This window comes from Nyctereutes procyonoides, unplaced genomic scaffold, assembly GCF_905146905.1.
Source record: "Nyctereutes procyonoides isolate TBG_1078 unplaced genomic scaffold, NYPRO_anot_genome, whole genome shotgun sequence".
In the NCBI taxonomy this organism is placed as follows: domain Eukaryota; kingdom Metazoa; phylum Chordata; class Mammalia; order Carnivora; family Canidae; genus Nyctereutes; species Nyctereutes procyonoides.
This window is the reverse complement of record NW_026575131.1, coordinates 42222254-42244193: the sequence shown is the minus strand read 5'-3', so window position 1 is coordinate 42244193 and position 21940 is coordinate 42222254. Positions and strand designations below refer to the sequence as shown.

Sequence of the window (21940 nt, the reverse complement as noted above, 5' to 3'; positions counted from 1 at the left end):
ACAGGCATCTTCCTTCTTACACAAGTGGGGCACCTTCCAATGAATGGTCACGGTGAGGCTCATCTCTGATGTATCAGAGGCGAAAGGAAATAAGAATGACACCAATCAGGGGCACCTGGATGGTGCAGTTGGTTCAGCATCCGACTCTCAGTTTCGGCTCAGGTCCCGATCTCATGGGTGGTGGGATAGAGCCCTGCATCGGGCTCCAGGCTCAGTGCAGCATCTGCTTGAGATTCTATCTCCCTCTGCTTCTGCCTCTGCCCCTTCCACTTGTGCTTTCTCTCCCTCTCTAAAATAAATAAATCTATCTTAAAAAAAAAATGACACCAGTCAGAAGTTTTTATCAAGTGCTCCACTGAGCATCATCCTATATGGAACATTTGTCCAATCTGAAAACCTGAAACACTTCTGCCTTGTTATCTAAGTGTTCCTAAGTAGTGCCCAGAAGACCAGGACAAAGCTAAATGAATCTCAACCACATACTCAAGAAGCCAAACATTCAAATTATGTACAAATAAGGAAAAGTGACACTTAATTTGGGGTTGTCAATTATACTCTATTAGCTGTGGCTAATGATGTGCTTGTTCAGACAACAGTCTGAGAAAATCAGAGTCAGAGAGCCAGGACTGGGTTCGCCAGAGCCCAGCACACAGCGTGACGCTTGACACATTTGTGTTAGGCATTGTCTTGAACATGATCTGATTTAATCTTCATCACAATCCCATTTCACAGACGACAAAACTGAGGTGCAAAACACATAAAGAGAATCCCGAAGCTCTGGGGTGACCCCGGCAGGGTGCCCATTTGCTTGTTGGATGTGAATCTGGGCCCCGGGGGTGAGCAGGGATCACACTGCGTTAAGCAAGCAGGACAGGTGCACCTGCACACCTGCTACAGGCAAGATGAGATTTCACGAATAGCCGATTCCAGGAGCTGCCAGGACAGGATGGCGGAAGAGCGGCAAACCAGGAACAGAGTGTGGCTTGGGGAAGGGAGAGGCCCTGAGAGACTCTGAGGCTCTCTGTAGCAAAAGAAGAGAGAGCTGGAGAGCGCAGGGCACCCTGAGGACATCTGGAGAGCACAGGTGGGCTATCTACAGACGGTTTGGGGGCCAGCCCTGGGGCACGGGGTGGGAATACACCTGTAAGAGGGGTATAGGGTACATTACATTCGTGGCTGCAAACGGGCCCAGTGTGGCCCAAACTCTTCTTTCCAGGGGCCAACAGGGTCCAAGACAAAGCATTCTGATGCTCATGGGTAGAATGTGAACGGACTCTGTAGTGGTCTCAGCCCTCAGCTTGCTATGGGGCACAGGTGCTTCCCTCCCTTATGAGGCTCGCCTGGCCCGTGGCGTTGGGTCTGTGAGTCTTCCTTAACCTCCTCTGCTCGCGGTGACTCCCCTGGCCTGGTGTCCCAGAAGCTCAGCCCAAAAGAATGACTGAAGCAGACGGAGAATGAGTGGTTCCCACAGCTTGCTGCCTGCCTTCCACTGGTCTCTCCTTGATGTGATCGATGTGATCATGTGCTTGGTGCCTCCCTTGTTTTCAGCAATTCTCCGAACCCGGCTCCCAAGTCTGTAGCTTTGGCAGCCCCCAGACCTGAACACAGCTAGTGCATCCGGGCGAACAGTTGTAAAGTTCCCTGACATTGTACACAGTCCGTGTTCAGGCTCAGGCTTCTATTTTCCTAAATAAGAAAAAAACAAAAACAAAAATGAAACAAAAAAATGAAAACCTTCAGAGTAAAAATAAGCCCTCCAAATTTTGTGGATAAAAAAAAACCTAATGAGCATTTGCCTCCCCAAAGTGACTCTCCTCTGAATGCCAGAAACTTCATATGAACTCAAAATTGTCAGAATCCAGAGAGTTCTTTCCTCTGCCCTCCTTGAGAAGCATGTTCTACAGCAATACACACAGTCCCGGTCTACCAGGGCCAGTGGCCTGGCAAGGTGACATGGGAATGCCCCTCACACTGTCCCTACACGCCTCCCCTCGATGCCACCGCCACTGCCAGGCCAGCCCTTCAGGATAAAGATAACTGGGAGGCCGAGGGGGGCATTTATTCACTCAACAGGTATTTATCGAGCACTGCTGCATGCTTACAACATTGAAATAAAACAGGAAAAATCCTCATTTCGGAAAAATTCTGCTCTGGGGTGGGGGGCTTGCTGCAGTCAATGAGCTCTCTGCTCTTTTGCCAGGAAAGTACGAGATCACTGAGCACATCCAGGAGGTAAGAAAGTCACTCTTCTCCACCACAGGGAACAGTTAGGGGCAGGGGATAGAGTCTGGGTCATGAGTATGACAGCTGTCCTACTTACCACCTGAATGACTTTGATAAAGTCAAATTGCTACTCCCAAGCCTCAGTTTTCTTACCTGCAAAATGGGGGAGGAAAGTGCATACTTTGCAAGATGGCTGTGACCGTGACATCTCTGTGCCTTTGTGCCCAGCCCTCATCACCTCAGCCTTCCTGGACCCAGCACACAGGAGGACACGGTCCATGATTGCAGTTTGCACCTTGGCCACACGGTGGAATCACAGGGGGAGCTTTCAAAAACCCTGAGGCCGGGATCCCTGGGTGGCTCAGTGGTTGAGTGGCTGCCTTTGGCCCAGGGCATGATCCCGGAGTTTCGGGATCGAGTCCCATATCAGGCTCCCTGCATGGAGCCTGCTTCTCCCACTGCCTATGTCTCTGCCTCTCTCTCTCTGTCACTCATGAATAAATAAATAAAATATTAAAAAAAAAAAACCCTGAGGCCCAGGCCACACAGTGGGCTGCTCAAATCAGACCCCCTGGGGATGAAGCCCAGCGTCAGGTTTTCACAAAGCTCCCCAAGAGATTCCAATGGGCAGCCAAGGTCAACAGCCACTGATCCAGAAGGAAAGAGAAGTGCAATTACTTCATCTCTATAGAAAGTTGGAGGGGGTTATTATTCCTCACCGTTAATTATCGTATTAAGCCCTGTACAATTTGAGGTTTATGAACTACACAAGTTATATTTATTCAGAAATTTATACATTGCTAGATAGTTTCACATTCGTGATCAAATTTCATCTTCAGAGAAATTTCACAGCTGAGAAAACTGAGGCCTGGAGAATTTATTGACAAGCAGAAGGTGTGTCAAGTGGATGGACAAACAGGTCCAGAGCCAATATCTGGCTTGAAACCCCCGTCGGTATCTGTGACAGAGCTGTGGTCCTGACCTGCACACTGAGTGTCGGGCCCTGGGTCCAGACGCCCCTTCAGGACCTCCCCCTGATGTCGCACCCGGGCAGCTCAGACTCTGCCCAGCACTGCCCAAGGAGCTCCCTCCTCTGCTGTTTCCCATCTGTGCAAAGGCATTGAAGTCTCCGCGGGGACCCCTCGCCCACATTTGGCAGGGGGGGTGGGCCACCCCCAAGATGCCTTGTGAACCCGTCCGCTTTCCATTAACCTGGCCTCTGCTGCCCGGTCACAGCTTCTCCCCGGATATTTCCAATAGCCCACCGCTCCTCTCTCTGCACCCCTTGCCCCTCCAGTTGCTGCTTCTGGCCTGTCTGCTGCACCCACTGAGGTCTGGAGTTGGGCAGAGCTCCTTCGTGTAAATCAGCGAGCATCCTTGAGTGTCTGACACGTACAGTCCCATACAAAAGTGCATGCACACACGCATGCACCTTCGAGCCACCTACTCCAGGTGTGTCAGGCACAGGGGCCACTTTGTGTGACAAACCCCTTTAGCACAGGGCTTGAAAACATTCCGAAGCATGCGGCCTGCCTTCTGCAGTCGTGGGAGTTACGGGCAAGTTCTGTAACTTCCGGCCACACGTGGAGAGCTGCTCGGCCATAGTCTCCTGGCTGAGCACACGTCTCACCCACAAAATGAGGAAAGTAATGCCCACTCGTGGGGATGCTGGGGTAACGCAATGGACCGCACATCAGATGCCTGGCATGCATTGCCTGGGGATTCAAAGTTGAGAAGGCCCGTTTTTCTGGGAGGAGGACGCAAGGTCAGAGGTATTTGCCAGGTGCCTGTGCTAAGCCCCGCTCCACTGGGGCTTCTGCAGTCCCATCCCTGTATCCTGACGACAAGCAGCCAGATCATGCTGTCATCCCCCAGCTGAGGCTCTGTGGCTGGCCGGGGTCCCCCTCGAATAAATGGCAGGGACTGGGTTCAAAACAGCCTATACGGGCAGCCCGGGTGGCTCAGCAGTTTGGTGCCGCCTGCAGCCCAGGGCCTGATCCTGGGGACCTGGGATCGAGTCCCATGTCGGGCTCCCTGCATGGAGCCTGCTTCTCCCTCTGCCTGTGTTCCTGCTTCTCATGAATAAATAAATAAAATCTTAAAAAAAAAAAAAGAGCCTGTACCCCCCAGCGTCTAAGGGAGCTCAAGGCTGAAGGGGCTCAACTGATACCTTCTTTTTCAGGGGATGAACAGTCAGTACGCCCGCCGGGAGATCTTCTGCCGGAACACCTGTCACGAGCTCAAGCGCTTCTGGGAACGGGAGATTGGCAAGCAGACCTACTACCGGGAATCCGAGGAGTATCGCCTGGGACGGAGTGCCCTGAGAAAGTATGTGGCTCGTTTGTCTATTTTTTAAACTAGTTTTTAAAAACAGACTTTATTTTCGGGGACACCTGGGTGGCTCAGTCAGTGACGCATCCGACTCTCGATTTCAGCTCAGGTCATGATCTCAGGGTTGTGAGTTCGAGGCCCGAGACGGGCCCTGCCCTGGGGGTGTGAGGTTGAACCCCGAGTCAAAGGCCACTTGAGATTCGCCCTCTCTCTCTGCCCCTTCCCCTACTCATGTGTGCACATGAGCTCTCTCTCTCTCTCTCTCTCTCTCAAATAAATAACTTAAGTCTTTTTTAAAAATAGACTTCATTTTTTAGGGCAGTTTTAAGTTCACAGCAAACTTAAGCAGAAAGTAGACTTCCCCTATATCCCTCCATGCACAACCTCACCACCATCAGCGTCTCCACCATGAAGACACATGGACATAGCATTGCCACCCCTGTTTATTTTTTTTTTTTAAGAACAAAACTGACTTCCCCAAAAGAATGCCAGATGGGCATCTTAGAGAACAAAATTATTTTCATTTTCCTTGCATATGGTCCTGCCACCACCTATAGTTGTGGGCAGTGATTTAAAAAATTCTTCTACGTTAACAAACGTACACTTTGATTCAAATCTTTATAGATGGAAAAATCTCTCCCCTCTGTCACCATTTCTAGGGCGTTAGGGTTACACTAAATTTGGGGAGCAGGTTAACAGATGTGTCTGTGAAAAGCAGATTCTCAGTGCTCATTTGGGTGAAGACACAGGACACCCTTTGAGGTTCTCTGAGAGGGGTTGATGGGCTGTCGCCCCTCTGCCGCGCATCCCTGCTGTAGCCGCACCAGTCTGCCCACTGCAGAGCAGTAATGCAACTGGGCGAACGGAGGTTGCCGTGGCTGTGGGAACGGTGGCAGCTCAACACCCTCACACACTGCCTCCACGTCTGGGAGCCAGTGAGGAACAGGCCCATCTGGGTCCCCTGTCCCCTCGTGGCACAGCGCAGCCGCTGTCTGTTTGCAAAGGGCACAGCTTGTGTGTGGCCAGGGGTGGTGGGGCAGCTGTGTGCTGGCCGAGACCCCACGCGGCCGGTGCACGCTCGCTGGGCTGACGGTATGCACCGATCCACATGACCTGAACTCACTGCTGCCTTCCAAGCGCCCTCCCAGCCTCGGCCACACATGGAGAGCTGCTCAGCCATACTCTCCTGGCCGCAGGCAAGGAGAAGCAGCCTGTCCCAGCTGCTGGAGGGCCACGTTCCGGAGTCCCCTCCGGGGAATCTCCGAGAAGCTGAGGTGCACGGTCAGTTAGTTCTCAGTTAGTCCCTATCATCTTCCTTCGCCAGGCCAGGCCACTCAGCATGCTGCCCATGCCGTGCATGCACGCGTGTCCCTGCCGTGCATACATGTGGCCCACCCCACCATGCATGCGTGTGTCTCCCCGGGGAACCCACAGAAGGTCCTAGATGCAGTGGAACTGCTCCAAGAAGACGCAGAAAGTGAGGCGCACCCCAAGGGGGTGAGCAAATCGGCTCCGAAACAAACTGCAGTTTGTTGAAACATGAAAACATATGTGCACCGGGCCCATCTATGCACGTAAGAGGAAATAAGCTTTCTGGCTGGTGGGACGGCAAGACTCCAACTTACGTATCCTTCTTCCCCTCTCCCATTTGAACCGGGTGGCCCCTTCCAGAAGGTCTCTGCTCTCACCCACTGCTCCATCTTGTCCCTGCACAAAATGGAGAAGAGGGTCCCAGTCCATCAGGCTGTTCCGAGGCCAGGACAGGAAAACATGCCTGGGGTCGGTTCCCCTGCGTCCCGCCTAGTCCAGGACGGCACCCGCAGAAACAAGACGCCAGAGGACGGCCGGGCCCTGAGGTCGGGGCGAGTCGGCAGCTCTCCCCGGGCCTTCGGTTTCTCCTTGTTACTTTCCCACAGGCAGTCAGAGGAGAGGCTGAGGACAGTCCCCAGCTCCCTGGGGGTGGGGGGCCGGCGCTCAGCAGTGTGGCTCGAACGCTCCACAACCTTACCGATCTCTTGCCTGTTCCCTCGACACAGATTTGTGTTTCTCCCTACAGCTCTGTCTCATTTCATTTCTTGCATTTTTGTACAAATGTTGGATATTCTCTTGATATATCATATCCTCCCAATAAATTGACCCCCTTACTGCACAATGACCGTCTTCCTTTGCTAATGTTCTTGCCTAGGAGATCCATCCTGTGGGACATTACTATGACCACGCGGCTTTCTTTGATTGGGGTTGAGATGGAGTCTTTTCCCATCCTTTAGTTACAGGACTTTTGTTCCCTTAGCGTCCGTGGCTCTTGGTCATGCTGCTTCGAAGACCAAGACCAAGGCAGAGGCCTAGGCAGAGGGAGAAGCAGGCTCCCCGCAGGAGTCGTGGGCAGTCAAAGCGAAGTTTAATGAGGGATAGTATAAAGCTCCCGGGGAGGGAGGGGACCTGAGAGGATTGCCGTTTTGGGTTCAAATCTAGGAGTTTTAACAAGCTCTTTCGAGGAAGTATCTTAAGCATCGTGAGTGTGGGCCCCCTGTGGACTGGCTGCTCAGGTGTGCCAGTGAGGGCTTTGATCCCGCACCTGTCTACCTATCGGGTTATTGTTCACAGGTTGCTGGTCTTTTGGGCTGACGTGTGGAGTCAGCCTCAGCTTGTGATAGTGACCAGTGTTTTGTGGTTAACTGTTTTGTTTCAGGATGTTTTGCAAAAGTCACTCCTGCAGAGGCTGCTCGACAGGATGGTACTGTGATCTTGTCTAAGCTGTAAAACAGCATGCTAGGCCGGTTTTGTCTTAGCTGCCCCGGCTCCCTGTTTTCTCACTGGGGACCCTGGCCCTGACTATCTAAGTGTCCAATCAACCTCTCACTCTTTTAATTTTCACCTATTGCTGTCTTATATTAAAAAGTGGTTTTCCTGCAGGCAACACCTATTTCAATATTTTTTTTTATTCCATTTGGCAATCTTGCATTTTAATTGAGTGGTTCACATCATTGATGCTAATTGGTGTGATTGGGTTTAAATCTGCCATCTTGCTATTTGTCCCCCTGTTCTCTCATCTGTTCTTCGTTCCTTTCTTTTCTGCCTTCTTTGGGGTGAATTAAATATTTGTCATGATTTCATTTCATCTCCTCTGCTGGCTTTTTCACAGTATCTCTTGGTGTTATTTTAGGGGTTGCTTTACGACCCTTGTCGCAGTATGCCATCGAGCGGCACGTGGTCTCCTATAGGTGGGAGAGCCTCACAATGGCACAAACCCACTCTCCCCCCCACCCCACCTGGCCCTTGTGCCCTGGTGCAGAGTACAGATCCTCTGTACAGATCCACACAACACCATTAACAGTTTTGCTTTCAGGCACTGATTATCTTTTAAGGAGATTCAAGGTGGGAGAGAAAATTATTAATATACCCACACAGTTGCATTTTCAGGTGCCCTTCCCTCCATCATGCAGATCCCAATCTCCCATCTGGTGTCATTCTCCCTTGGCAGATTCCCTTTAACGTGTCCCATAGAAACAGGCTGCTGGTGATGAATTCTTTCCGTTTTTGTATGGCTGAAGACATCTTTATTTCACCTGTTTTTGAAAAATAACTTTGCCAAGTGAACAAACAATTCTAGATGGACAGATGTTTTTTTTCCCCCTGTAAATTTTTTTCAAGGTTTTATATCTTCACTTTTAAGTAATCTCTACAGCCAACATGGGGCTTGAACCCCAAGATCAAGAGTTGCGTGCTCCACCAACTGAGCCAGCCAGGGCTCCTCTCCCTGCATTTTTTTTAAGATTTTATTTATTTATTCATGAGAGACTCAGAGAGAGAGGCAGAGACACAGGCAGTGGGGGAAGCAGGCCCCACGCAGGAAGCCTGACCTAGGACTCGATCCTGGGACTCCAGGATCACACCCTGGGCCGAAGGTAGGCGCCAAACCACTGAACCACCCAGGGATCCCCTCTCCCTGTATCTTAAATACATTGCTTTCTCAAAGGAAGAGTTAGAAGGATTAATATTAGAATAGCCTGAACAGAAGTGAGAGCTAAATATATACCTATAAAGTATAAAGTATGCATATATTTAAATTTCAAGTCCTCTGCATACCTTTTTTTTTTAAAGATTTTATTTATTTCTTTATTTGTTTATTTGACACAGAGAGAGAGAGCACAAGCAGAGGGAGCAGCAGGCAGAGGCAGAGGGAGAAGCAGGCTCCCTGCAGGGAACCCCAATGCAGGACTCGATCCCAGGACCCCGGGATCATGCCCTGAGCTGAAGGCAGACACCCAACCACTGAGCCACTCAGGTGTCCCCCTGCATACCTTTCCCCCCCCCACATACCTTTTAAAACCTAAATGCACACACAAACACACACACACACACACACACATTTTAGGGGGGAAAAAAAGGAAGGAAGCATCCCTGAGCCAAATGCCATGGACATGGGTGCTCTGCTTGCTGTGTGGTTTCTATTTTCAGGCTCAGAGAGGAATGGAGGCAGAGACTGGAAGCAAAGCTGAGGCTGCGGAACAATCCAGATGAGACAGAAAAGCGGGCAAACATGGGCCGGGAGCTTCTCACTTCGCTGACACAAGAGGATTCAAAGCACTAAGGTGGCTCTGCCAGTAGAAATCAGTGCAAATGCCCGAGTCCCTGAGCTATGCCAGACAGATGTCACACTACCCTGACCCGTGACAGATCTACCCGCACGTCCTCCTCGATGCCAAGTGGGCCTTATTAGCCAAGTCAGGCACCTCCACGTGGGGGCCAGGATATTAGCCTGAGCGCCTCTAAAGATGAGATTAGCATCCATGTAGCATACTTTATCTCCATACAATTACCTTCTAATTTTCAAATCTACATATTTTAAATTCTAAGCACATGCTGGGAGGGGGGTTGTCAGGGAAGGACCTGATCTTCATGGTCACACTTTAACATTGCCCACCAGTGTCATTTCGCATCTCTCCTAGAAACAGTGTCTCATGATCCTTTCTCTTGTTTTCTTTTTGTGAGAAGAAAAATGCCATCTGCAGAAATAGCTATACTGTAAATAGTCATAAAAATGTTTGTCAAGAAATTGATTTAATATTATTTCTCCTTCATGTGAATTTAATTGGCTTCCTCAAAGCATGTTTGCCAAGAACCGTTCAATCATATCAGGATAATTTTAATAAAGCTTGGTTGCCTTGCCACCACAGACCTGCACGCTCTGTGTTTCGTTGCTTTATTTCAAATTCCCACACACTTGCCCTGGCTAGCTCTCTGTCAGCTCAGCTGAAGTATATCTGGCCACCCCCAACAAAGTGTTTGCCATATACATGTTCTGGATTTTGAAATGTCACAGTCACTCCCCAGCCATGTCTTGGGTCCCCAGGGTAGGGTTGCTACTTCCTAAGGTATAAACTGAAATGGGGCCTTGGCAATAGTTTCCACCTGGGACAAGGGCTCCGAGAGACCATGTAAAGTACTAGAAGGCTGCAGGCCTTACATGCACAGGACCAATGTCACCAGGACACACAGCAAGGCAGAGGCAATTCTGGGCAGTGGCACGTGTGTAGTTCCAGTCCTCTGTGTGCCCTGGTGTGCCAGACGGTGCTTCCATCCACATCCTCAGGGAGTCCAAGAGGCTTCATTAAGGCAATGGAAGCCACCAGAAGGCGAATAGGGTTGGAGAGCATTTCCCCAGGTCCCATGCTCACTTGATTCAGTGAAGAGGTCTCAGAGCCCTTCCTCCCTCTATGGTTTCATTTAACGTGGGATTCTTTTTCTTTCTTTCTTTCTTTTTTTTTTTTTTAAGGTTTTATTTACTCATAAGAGACACAGGGAGAGAGAGAGAGAGAGAGAGAGAGAGAGAGAGAGAGAGAGAGACACAGGCAGAGGGAGAAGCAGGCTCCATGCAGGGAGCCTGATGTGGAACTCGATCCCGGGTCTCCAGGATCACGCCCTGGGCTGCAGGCGGCGCTAAACCGCTGAGCCACCGGGGCTGCCCTTAATGTGGGATTCAATTCAGCTAATACACTACAAATTCCAGCTGGGTTCAGGCGAGAGTGTTGTGATGGCAGAGGAATTTTTGTTGAGTAGGAGGAAAATAGGAATTAAATAGAGGAAGAAGAGAGGTCAGGGCTTGCTGGTGAGGGACTCTCAGATGCAAAGGCCTGCCATCATGAACTACAATGGGATCCAAATGCAGGTGAAGATTCGTTCATTGACCCATTGACCACACACCAGGCACTGTGCTAGGCAACCAGAGAACTGCAGAGAAACCCAGAAGCACAGGCTCTGGAGGCCACAGTCTGAGAAGACAGCAGAAAAGTGAAGGGTATTTGGGCATAAAGGACTTTCACACTGGGAGCCATAGTAGGCAAAGCTGCCCACCCTCTAGGGGGCCCATCCTGGTCTAGGGAGGGCTTAAGAAAAGGCTAGTAACATAAATGTGACCCTGATGAAGGTAAGATACAGGGATGGTGGGTCCTGGTGGCCTTAAGGGAATACATATAGTAACGTGAGACTGGGAATGAGGAGAAGCTGTGAGTCTGCAGAAATCACCCTCCCAGGTCTTGTTGGCCAGGAGACTTGGAGCTTCTCCCAAGGGCACAGGAAGCCACCGAAGGGTGTTGGCAGGGGTGGGCCACAATGGCCTTGGTCCTGGAGGGTTACCCTGCACTGAAAGGTAGGAGGACAGAGGTGGGAAGGCCAGACAGGAGCATCTGCAGATGCCTCCTGAGAGGCAAGAAGGTCTATGCTAAGGCCTTGGTGCTCTGGCAAGTCCCTTTTTCTGGGACTGGAAAGAAAGGGGCAGAGAAGCATCAGGGCCATTTTCTCATAGTCCTGGAAGCTAGAGGCTGGAAGTCCAAGATCAAAGTGTCAGCATGTCAGTTCTGAGGAGGGTCCTTTCCTGCCTTGCAGACTGCTATATTCTCATAGTGTTCTCACACGGGATGGGAGGAATGGGTGGGGAGTAATCTCTGGGGCCTCTTTTTATGAGGACAGTGATCCCATCATGAGGGCCTCACCCTCCTCATCTTATCCAAATCTAATTACCTTCCAAGGGCCTCATTTTCAAAAACCATATATGAATTCTCAGGGCTTCAACATATGAATTTTAGGGGTTGGGGAGGAAGAGGAGATACAACAAATTCACAACAGAATGGGATGTTTTAAATCTGAATATCAAGTCCTGGATACATCACATTTATAAAACTGACCAGGATCAACACAGCAAAAGCTTTGAGAGCTCTACTATGGTGTGGGATCCTGCCCAGATTCCAGGCTGGCCTCTGAGTAGCACACAAGTAGCAGATCACAAAAGCACGGCAAAGGCTTTGAAAAGTAATTGACATTTAAAACATAGCCCACAAAAGTGAGCCAGGACATGCGTTCTTAATATAAATAGCTTGACTGCTTGCTAAAATAGATTTGTAAAAAGGGGAGAGTCTCATAACCTTGTACTCCAAATGTCCAAGATATAATCCAAAATTACTTATAACATAGCCAAGTAAATCTCAACCGAGTTGAAAAAGGATAATCAGCAGATAGCAGTACAGAGATGACACAGATGTTCGAATTATCAGACTAGGATTTTGAAGCAGTTATGTAAATGCTCCAACAAGCAATTACAAGCACTCCTTAAGCAAATGGGAGAAGTTTAAAAATCTCAGCAAAGACATGAAAAATATAAAAAAAGAACCAAATGAAATTTTAGAAATTAAAGATACAATAACTAAAATCCACAAACAACAAAAATAACACTGGATAAGCTCAACAGTAGGGTGGAAAATACAGAGGAAAGGATTTAGCAAGCTTAGACAGTTAATAAAATTACCTAATTTGGACAACAAGGAAAAACAGTTTCCCTTTTTTTCTTTTTAAGTAATCTCTATGACTAACATGGGCTCAAAGTCATGATTCCAAGATCAAGAGTCATACATTCTACCAACTAAGCTGGCTGGACACTCTAATAATTTTCTTTTTTAAAAAAGGAAGAGAATCTCAGGACCTGTGGGGCAATAACAAAGTATCTAAACTTTGTGTCAATGGAGTTCTGAAAGGACAGGATGTCCACTTTCACCACCTCTATTCAACATAGTACTGAGCCTAGCCAGAGCAATCAGGCAAGGTTGACACAGATGACGTGTGACATGACACCATATATACATAACCCAAAAGATTCCAGAAACATACAAAAAAGAAATGTTAGAACTATTAATAAAGGAAATCAGAAAAGTTGCAGAATACAAAATCAACATGCAAAATGCAATTACATTTCTAGTAAACCAACAATGAACTGCCTGAAAAAGATTGTGAAAATAGTTCCATTTGCAATTGCATCAAAAAGAATAAAATATTTAGAAACTAGCTTAACCAAACAGGCAAGAGACTCATGCACTGAAAACTATAAAACATTGCTGAAAGAAAGTAAAGATGACACAAATTGATGGAGAAACATTCTGCGTTCATGGGCTGGAAGACTCAGTATTGTTAAGATGTCAATACTACCCAAAACAAACAATAGATTCAGTGCAATCCTATAAAAATCCCAATGGTGTTTTTTATAGAAATAGAAAAATCCATCCTAAAATTCATATGGCATCTCAAGGAATTCTGAATAACCAAAACAATCTTGAAAATGAAGAATAAAGTTAGAGGACTCACATTTCCTGATTTCAGAACTTTTTAGAAAGCTAAAGTAATCAAAACAGTGTATACTGGCATAAAGACAGACATATAGGCCAAAGGAAAAGGATAGAGAGCCCAGAAATAAGCTCTCACAGATGTAGTCAAATGACTTTTGACAAGGGTGCCAAGACCATTCAATGAGGGAAAGCACAGTCTTTTCAACAAATGGTCCTGGGAAAATTGAATCTCCTCACACAAAAGAATGAAGCTGGACTCTTACTTCACACCATATACAAAAATTAACCCAAAATTGATCAAAGACCTAAACATAAGGGCTGAAACTTTAAAACTCTTAGAGGGAAAACATAAGGGGGAAGATTTATGACATTAGATTTGGCAATGATTTCTTAGATATTACCTTAAAAGCACAGACAGCAAAAGAAAAATACATAAATCGCACAACATAAAAATTTAAAACTTCTGTACATCACTGGATACAATTAACAGAGTGAAAAGGCAACCCATGAAATGGGAGAAAACATTTGCAAATCGTATATGTGATAAAGGGCTAATATCCAGAATATACAAACAACTCCTATTACTCAATGACAAAAAATAAACAACCCTGTTCAAAAACAGATGAACTGGCATATTCAAGTAGAAACTCAATAGAAATCTCCAAAGAAGATACACAAATGGCCAAAAAGTACATGCGAAAATGCTCAACATCACTAGTCATGAGGGAAATGCAAAATAAGATACCACCTCACACGCACTGGATGGTCACTATACAAAAACAGAAACAAACAAACAAACAAAACAGAAAACAAAATGTGTTGGTGAGGACCTGGAGAAATGGAAACATTTATGCACTGTTAGAGGGAATATGAAACAGTACATGCAGTTGCTGTGGAAAACAGTATGGTGGCTTTTCAAAAAATTAAATGTAGAATTACCATATGATCCAGCCATCCCACTTCTGCGTATACACCCAAAAGAATCGAAAACAAGATGTTGATATATTTGTACACCCACGTACCTTGCAGCATTTTTCACAAGAGCCAAAACGTACAAAATGTGGTGCATCCGTACAATGGAATATTATCCAGCCTTGAAAAGGGAAGGAATATCAGGCACAGTATACAATGTGAAAAAACCTGTAGGACATCATGTTGAGTAAAATAAGCCAACCACAAGGATGCCTGGGTGGCCCAGGTCATTGAGCATCCAACTCCTCATCTCAGCTCAGGTCTTGATCTCAGGATTGTGAGTTTGGGCCCCACCTTGGGCTGTATGCTGGACATGAAGCCTATTTAAATATAATAATAATAGGGGCTCCTGGGTGGCTCAGTGGTTGAGTGTCTGCCTTTGGCTCAGGTCGCGATCCCAGGGTCCTGGGATCAAGTCCCGCATCAGGCTCCCCTCGGGGAGCCTGCTTCTCCCTCTGCTTATGTCTCTGCCTCTCTGTGTCTCTCATGAATAAATAAATAAAATCTTAAAAAATAATAATAATAACAAGCCAACCACAAAGGGAAAAATACTGCATGATTTCTCTCAGGCCTACACGGAATGGAGGAGGAGTGGCTTCCAAGATAAACAGTGAAAAGTGTACTGAGTATAAACTAATGACAGTCCCCACAGATCCAAGGAGACTATGACCAAATGGCAAGCCCCCACAGGACCTCAACAGACTCCTTGTTGGGGCCCGGGCCCGGGCCCAGTCACACTCCCACCCTCACTATTCTGAGCAGCGTCTGCTCAGGACCAAACTCAGAGAGGTTCTTCCTGGCTATCCCTCTCCAAATCTGTGCCCCCAACGACAGCCATGACTGAACCACCAAGTCCTGACCTCACTCGGGCCCAAGAGAGCACTGTGCGGATGCAGCAGACATTTCCCCAGAGGGTGGGGTGGGACCAAGAAAGAGTCCGCTTTCTTCCATGTATCTGAACCAGCACCATGGAAATCTGACTGCTTTGCCACTGCCCCCCACCCTCAACCCCCACCCCCCACTGCTGTGCCTGGAAAGCAGAGAGGTGTAACCCCTAGGAGAGAAGTAGGAGAGAAACAGACACCTGGAGAAAGAACACAGGAGGCCGAAAAAAGCACCTTCCTGGGTCCTGGGCAGCTTTCTAGCCCGGGCTGGTCCTTTCCAGGAGTCTGGCTGCTTTCTGGCCTTGGGCTCCAAGAGGCGCTGTTGGGTTCACGCAATGAATTCCTTTCTTTTAAGCTGCTTGGAGTTGATTTCTCTTACTCCCAAAGTCATGAATCATATAGATTAAAGGGGATTTCAGGGTCTCAATCAGGAAGCAAGGCGGTTCTTTGGGAGCGAAGCCATCCACATCCCCTGTAATATGGGCCAGGACCTGAGGCCCCAGATTTTGGACAATGGTCTAGAATGTCAAGCTACAGCTCAAGGGGAGAGCGTTGGTCTGAGACATCTGGTCCAAGACATCTGGTGTGAGTGCTTATTCCTGGGAGGAGACCACCCAGGGTCCGCGCACCCCGGGGACTAAATTCTGCAAACTGACCCTTCCCAGTTCTATCTCCAGGAGAACCGGATAAGCTGGGCTCTTGAGAACAATCCCACCTGCAAATGTGCTACCAATATCTGATCCTGGGTCAAAATGTTTGGTGAAGAAATAAAGTCACCATTAACGTATTCCAAGAGTGTTCAAGGGTTTTTCAAAGACTTTGCTCTCAAACTCGTTTCTCTCAGCAGGTCCGTAGGACCATTTACTCCCTGGAGGAAGGCCCTGGTGGTCAGAAGAAAGTTCTGGGTAAACAGGCATTTCACAAGGACCAGGAAGCTGGTGCTGTTGGTTCCGAAGCCACAAAGCACCTACTGGATTGGGCTGACTTTTCATATAATCTGAATACACAAGAAGAGAGCTTATGGTGCATATTTCTAGCTAGGTGACCTTAGTCAATCATTTCTGGTCAATCATTCAAGTCATCTTCATCATGACTTCGAATATAGTTCCTCATAAATGGAGTATGGTACCTGACCTGTAGTAGGTTAAGGGAGGCAAACAGACAGTGACTGTCACGGGTGAACAACTGAACAGATCACTAAGCTTCTACAAGTGAAAACATTTCAGAGTTACCAAAGGCTGTCTGGTGAGTGCACTTAAAGGCTGCTCCTACATTTAGACTTTTAAGATCAAAACATTTTTTTCTTCTAAGGAGATTTTTCCAGAAAGCGTCTCCACACCCACTCCCCAACTTCCACCAACCCCAGTTTCATTCTATAACCGGTGTCCTACTCACCCAGAAACTCCCACTAAAACCTATTACCCCAATTCCCTCCCTAGGTCACTCACAAATCTGCCAGGTGCATCCTCAAAATGTCAGTTCCACCACCTGAAGCTTACATGGTTTAGAATCAGGCCACCAGACCCTCGTTCAAGGGTGATGGTAAATTTAAAGCAATTGGAATGTATCATCTTTAGACAGCTTAATTTATAAGAGAAGCCCACAGTCCTCCATTCTCCCCTCCTCTGGGCAGCTGTTGCCTCGTGTCCATGAGTGATGGCTTACTCAGGAGAGGTACAAGGGAACTGGCTTGGTGAGTTGTAGAAGGTCACTCAAGAAACTTGGTGGATGTAGTACTTTCAAAATGGAGTGTAGTATAGAGAAGGAATTCTATTCCCAAGTCACTGCCCAGACAGTCTCAAATGTTAGCTCCTTGGGACACTGTTTAGATAGTAAAAATAGGCATCTCATGCGTTGATGCCCGTTTGATCTACTAAATGGGGGTAGAGACTTGGAAGGAATCTTGGCTGGTTCCATGCTGGTCTCCAGCGCAATGTGTATGACTCATCAGAGAGAATGATGAACTCACAGCCAAGGATAGATGAGTGGGAAGAAGAGTTTTAGATTTGGAGACCCCATTTCCATGGGAAGGGTTTTATTATGGGTGTGATGAGAAGTGAAACCATTTGTAAATGTCCTGTCCCTGAGTATCAAAAAGGGGTGTCTTTTTTTTTTTTTTAAAGATTTATTGATTTGAGGGAGAGAGAGAGCTCTGAGTGTTTGAGGGCTTGCATGAGCTGGGGAAGGGGCAGAGGGAGAGAGAGAGAATCCTCAAGCAGACTCCCCGCTAAGCATGGAGCTCAACACGGGGCTTGATCCCAGGACCCTGAGACCATGACCTGAGCCAAAATCAAGAGTTGGCCGTTTAACTGACTAAGCCACCCAGGTGCAGCAAGATGTCTATCTTTTGAAATACCCAAGCACTTGTTGGGCTCTATCATATTTCTAGGCTGAATCTGTACTAAAGGGATTCTTATTGATTGGTGTGTTTTGGTTACCAATGTTTTAGATGCTTTTTTGTAATGCATATAAATACAAGCAGAATGAAGTTACTTTTGTAGGACTGATATATAAAGTCACATTTTCACGTCCACTTGTACGGATGTAACTGGTCATTTTTAAAGCTCTACTGGAATTCTCTTCCCCAAAAAAACAGCATGTTTCTATGGAACCTGGTTTCATTTCTGGAAAATAACAGATGTGTAACATAGGATTCATCTGTTCAAGGTCACAAAGAGCTTTAGAGGATGACTTGGGCCTTGAAGCCCATTGGCTCCATTCTGTGCCATCGGTGTGGGGTCCTCTCAGAGATCTGAATAGTCCTAATTGCTGCCCTTTGAAAACCTTCACTCCCTGGAGGTGAGCCAACAGGCCTCCTCCTCTCTAATGTATGAAAGGGTCACCAGGATGAAGCACCTGCTGGGCTGGAGGCCAGCTTTAAGAGAACTTGAGAAATGAGATGGGAGAAGACCATGAAGGGAGGCTCCGGGCTGAGCATGAAGGCAGAAACTTTGGCTGCCTTGGCATCTGGTACAGCCCTAGGGTCTGGAACAACTCTTACAATATGTTATGAGACACAAAACTTAACTGTTGGATGAATGAATGGAGCGTTTGCCTATAGCACAAGCACACTGCTCGATAAGAAAGTCCTAAATAACACCCCATTCAAAGCAGGGCTGATGTCACTTGAGGCTTATTTCCTCCCCCTTTTAGCAGACAACTAGCTCAGCTTGTCTAAGCCAACATAAAACAGACTATGTCAGCTGCTAAGCTTAGACGCTTCCCCCTTTTCCAAGACCACTTCCTGACCAGGAACTTTTTAGGGTTTCCTAATTGTCCCAATGCTTCCATTTGGCCTACAAAGCGAAGGGCATGACAAGGGTGTGGTGCTTGTGGAAATTTCCCACAGCCTTTTCACCTCCAGGTGCTCTGCAGCTCCTCTGCCTATAGTTAATAATAAACATCACCGGTACCTTGAGAGGCTTTAGTGATGGGTGGTCCATGCCCCCATGGGTCACAATGGCAGCCCCATTCAGATCCCACCAGCTCCAGACGGTTGTCTTGGAGGACAGCTCCTGAATCTATGTAGATCTCAAGAAGAGGGAAGGAGGGACGCCTGGGTGGCTCAGAGGTTGGGTGGCTGCCTTTGGCCCAGGGCGTGATCCTGGAGTCCCAGGATCAAGTCCCACATTGGGCTCCTTGCATGGAGCCTGCTTCTCCCTCTGCCTGTGTCTCTGCCTCTCTCTCCCTCTCTGTGTCTCTCATGAATAAATAAATAAAATCTTTAAGAAAAAAAAAATAAAAGAAGAGGGAAGGATATGAAGAAGGCAGAGGACAGAACTGAGAAAAGTAAAACAGAGGAGAAAGATGGTATCATTTTCTGGAAAGACTCTTGCACAGGCTTTAGAAGAAGTCAGTCTTGACCCGATTCATCTGACTGACATGCTAGCCAAGTTCATTTAGTTTGATTAATAGAACAACTACGCCAACTCTGAGCAGAGCTTCCAGCCACAGGAGGAAGCCAGTCCGCAGCCCTGTCCTCCAGGGTCCTGGATCCAACCAGCGGAACAAACCCCATCAAACCTTCAGGGATTTCTACCTTAGAAAGCCAGGCGGGGGCAGCCCTGGTGGCGCAGCGGTTTAATGCCGCCTGCAGCCCGGGGTGTGATCCTGGAGATCCAGTATCGAGTCCCACATCAGGCTCCATGCATGGAGCCTGCTTCTCCCTTTGCCTGTGTCTCTGCCTCTCTCTTCGCTCTCTCTGAATGAATAAATAAATAAATCTTTAAAAAAAAAAAAAAAAGAAAGAAAGCCAGGCGGCTTTCTCCTTGAGCTTCTGTATCACTGCTCCTCTTGGCCCGACGGACGAAGCTGAGTTTGGCAGAATGCTGTAGCCACTGCAGGCTCCACGTGAGCCTGCGATGCCGAGGTCTAGGGAGAGCCCATCTTCCAGACCAGCCCGGCCACTGTGCTGAGGAGGCTGCCCAGAGTCCCTTCCAGAGCCGAGGTAGGACCACTGACCACTCAGCAAAAATCAGGCACAAATTTCCTACCATATCATCAGCGCTCACACTCAAATCAAGATCACTGTCTCCCAAAAAAAAGCAACCCTCCTGGCTTACCAAGACCCACTGGGGACAGCTCCGCATGCCCAGATCTATGCGTCTCTGTCCCCATGGCTGTGGTTCTTGAGGTCGCTGTGAAGCACCAAGACATTCCTTTGTCAAGGCCAACAGCCAACTCTCAGCTACCTTCTGCTCACCTCCTTTCCCGGCTTCCCCTCTTCCTTCCCATCGGCCCTCCCAACAAAGGCACCTACGTATTTCCACAGATGAGGTTCGCCTCTGGGTTCTCTGGGGCTACTTCTGCTGCTTCGGCTAAAATCATCACTGTGGTTTTGGCTCTCATGACAACCGCGCCAAGGAAGAGGAGGAGGCAGGGATGTTATCAGGAGCACCTGGCGGTCCTTCCCATCTGTGCCTTGATCCACGTCGTTACCTGTGGGGTCTGCTTGAGACCACTTCTCCTTTCGTTGAAATGAGCACATACTCCACGTCTGCACACATCACCACTGGATGCAGTGAGGCCTCTGCCAACTGCCTTCTGCTACGTCCAGGGACACCTAGGATCCTTTGCTCTGGGGAGCATCTCTGTGGCTTTCCTGGCCAGGACTCTGTCTGACAACCTTCGAGGAAGCCAAGTCCAAGCACACGGGCGTGCTGCAGCGCCTGGGTCACCTTTCTCCCTGTCCATCACAGCACCAGCGGGAAGGCCGACGTGGCCATGGAGATCCTTTCTCTCCTGGCCTCCAGTGCCGACCGACCAGGCTGCCTCCTTGCCCCCAGGTGCTGCAGGATTCTTCTCCCCAGGCCTGATAAGAACACCCTGCAAGGGAAAAGGAACGAAACAGGTCCTAGAGCTGCAAAGATTTACCTCCCAGCTTTCAAATAGATGAGTAACAGACACATGAAATTAAATCACTTTTTAAAAACAATAGAGACAGTGGTTCAAAGCTAAGTTGATGACTCCTATCCCAATCAATGCAGGCTTTTTTTTTTTTTCTATATTGTCTAGTATATCAGGGGCACAGCCACTCAGTCAATAATTCCTAAAACTTTAGGGCTAATTTGGGTATTCTGCTCCCCAACACCAAATCTATTATTTATTTGCAAGCATGAGGACTTCATTTTATCCTCCACTTCTGAACCAGTTCCGTAGCCCATGCTCTGATAGGTGGTACAGCCTGCCAGGTAGTCCAGGGTTTTAACTTTGCCCAAAGAACCTTCAGGCAGCAGCAACAGCAGCTAATGCTTGTCCATAGATAATATACTCTCTCAGATCCTAATTTCAGGGCTCACTCTCCTGTCTTTTCATTTTCTTAGAGTTTTATTTTTACCTTCTAACTCTTCAGTGCATCTGGTTGGTATTCATTTTTGTGAAGGTTCTTGGAGGAAGTGACATCACTCCTTTTTAAGAGAGGGAACTGGAGGGGGTTTGGTTTGTCACCTGCCCTGTGAGTGGGGTCCACATGACCAGAAGGGCCTGAAGGGGGCTTCGAGCCAAAAGACGACCCCCCCTCTCCCTGCTGGCTTGGAGGAGGCTCTACATGATGACAGGAGAATATAGGAGCCGAAAATGTCACGGGCAAGGAGGGGACAGTCTTGGCTTCCTGGGGCTCTTGAGTCCTGGGGATCTGTAGCAGTGACGGGAAGTACAAGATCAGAGACAGCAGAAGGGAGAGTCCTGAGAGTCACAGCCCACCAGCCCCCAGGGGTGGAGGCAGGAGAAGAGGGCTCTGGCCTCAGCTGATACTGCCCACCATGTGGGGTGCCAGGGAGCATGCGGGACTTGATGGAGTGGGAGGGAATCGGTGTGACCAGGGCCAGGACAGAGTTTCATATGGAAGCGTTAACCAGCGTGTGTGTTTTCTGTTGCTGCTATAGCAAATTATCACGAATTTAGTGGCAAAAAACAACATAAATTCACTATCTTTTAGTTCTGGAGCTGAGAAATCCGACACAGCTCTCTTTGGGCTGTGTCCCTTTCTGGAAGCTCTCTAAGCCAGAATCCATTTCTCTGCCTCTTGCAGCTTTTGGAGGCTTTCCCTCCTGTTCCCAATGCTTCAGGCCATTCCTCCTAGTCATAGCTCTCCAATCGTCTTCTGTCTTCCACTTTTAAGGACCCTTGTGATGAGGGTGGGCCCACCCAGGTAATCCAGGATCACCTCCCCATTGCAAGGCCCTTAACTTAATGGCATCTACAGCATCCCTTGGGCCAGGTAAGGTGACTTATTCACAGGCTCTGGGGATTATTAGGTCACGGATAGCTTTGGGTGACCCTGATGCTGCCTAGGACACGCAGCAACTGAAGAACTGAAAAGGCAAAATGAGAATTCTCAAAGAATTACAGAGAGCAGCCCCTCTCCCTGGGGCTGGAGGAAGAAAGGAAAGAGGCTAAAAATATTAAAACTTAGAAGCT

The 21940-nt window shown here is 48.1% G+C and overlaps 1 protein-coding gene across 1 annotated transcript; it reads left to right on the top strand.

The window, feature by feature from the left end:
* The first annotated feature begins 4398 nt into the window (after positions 1-4398).
* FAM240A (family with sequence similarity 240 member A) lies at positions 4399-15127 on the top strand. The gene has a single exon (XM_055342791.1). It carries the CDS (start codon positions 4409-4411, stop codon positions 4577-4579), a length of 171 nt encoding a protein of 56 aa, XP_055198766.1. The 5' UTR covers positions 4399-4408; the 3' UTR covers positions 4580-15127.
* Positions 15128-21940: the final 6813 nt, after the last annotated feature.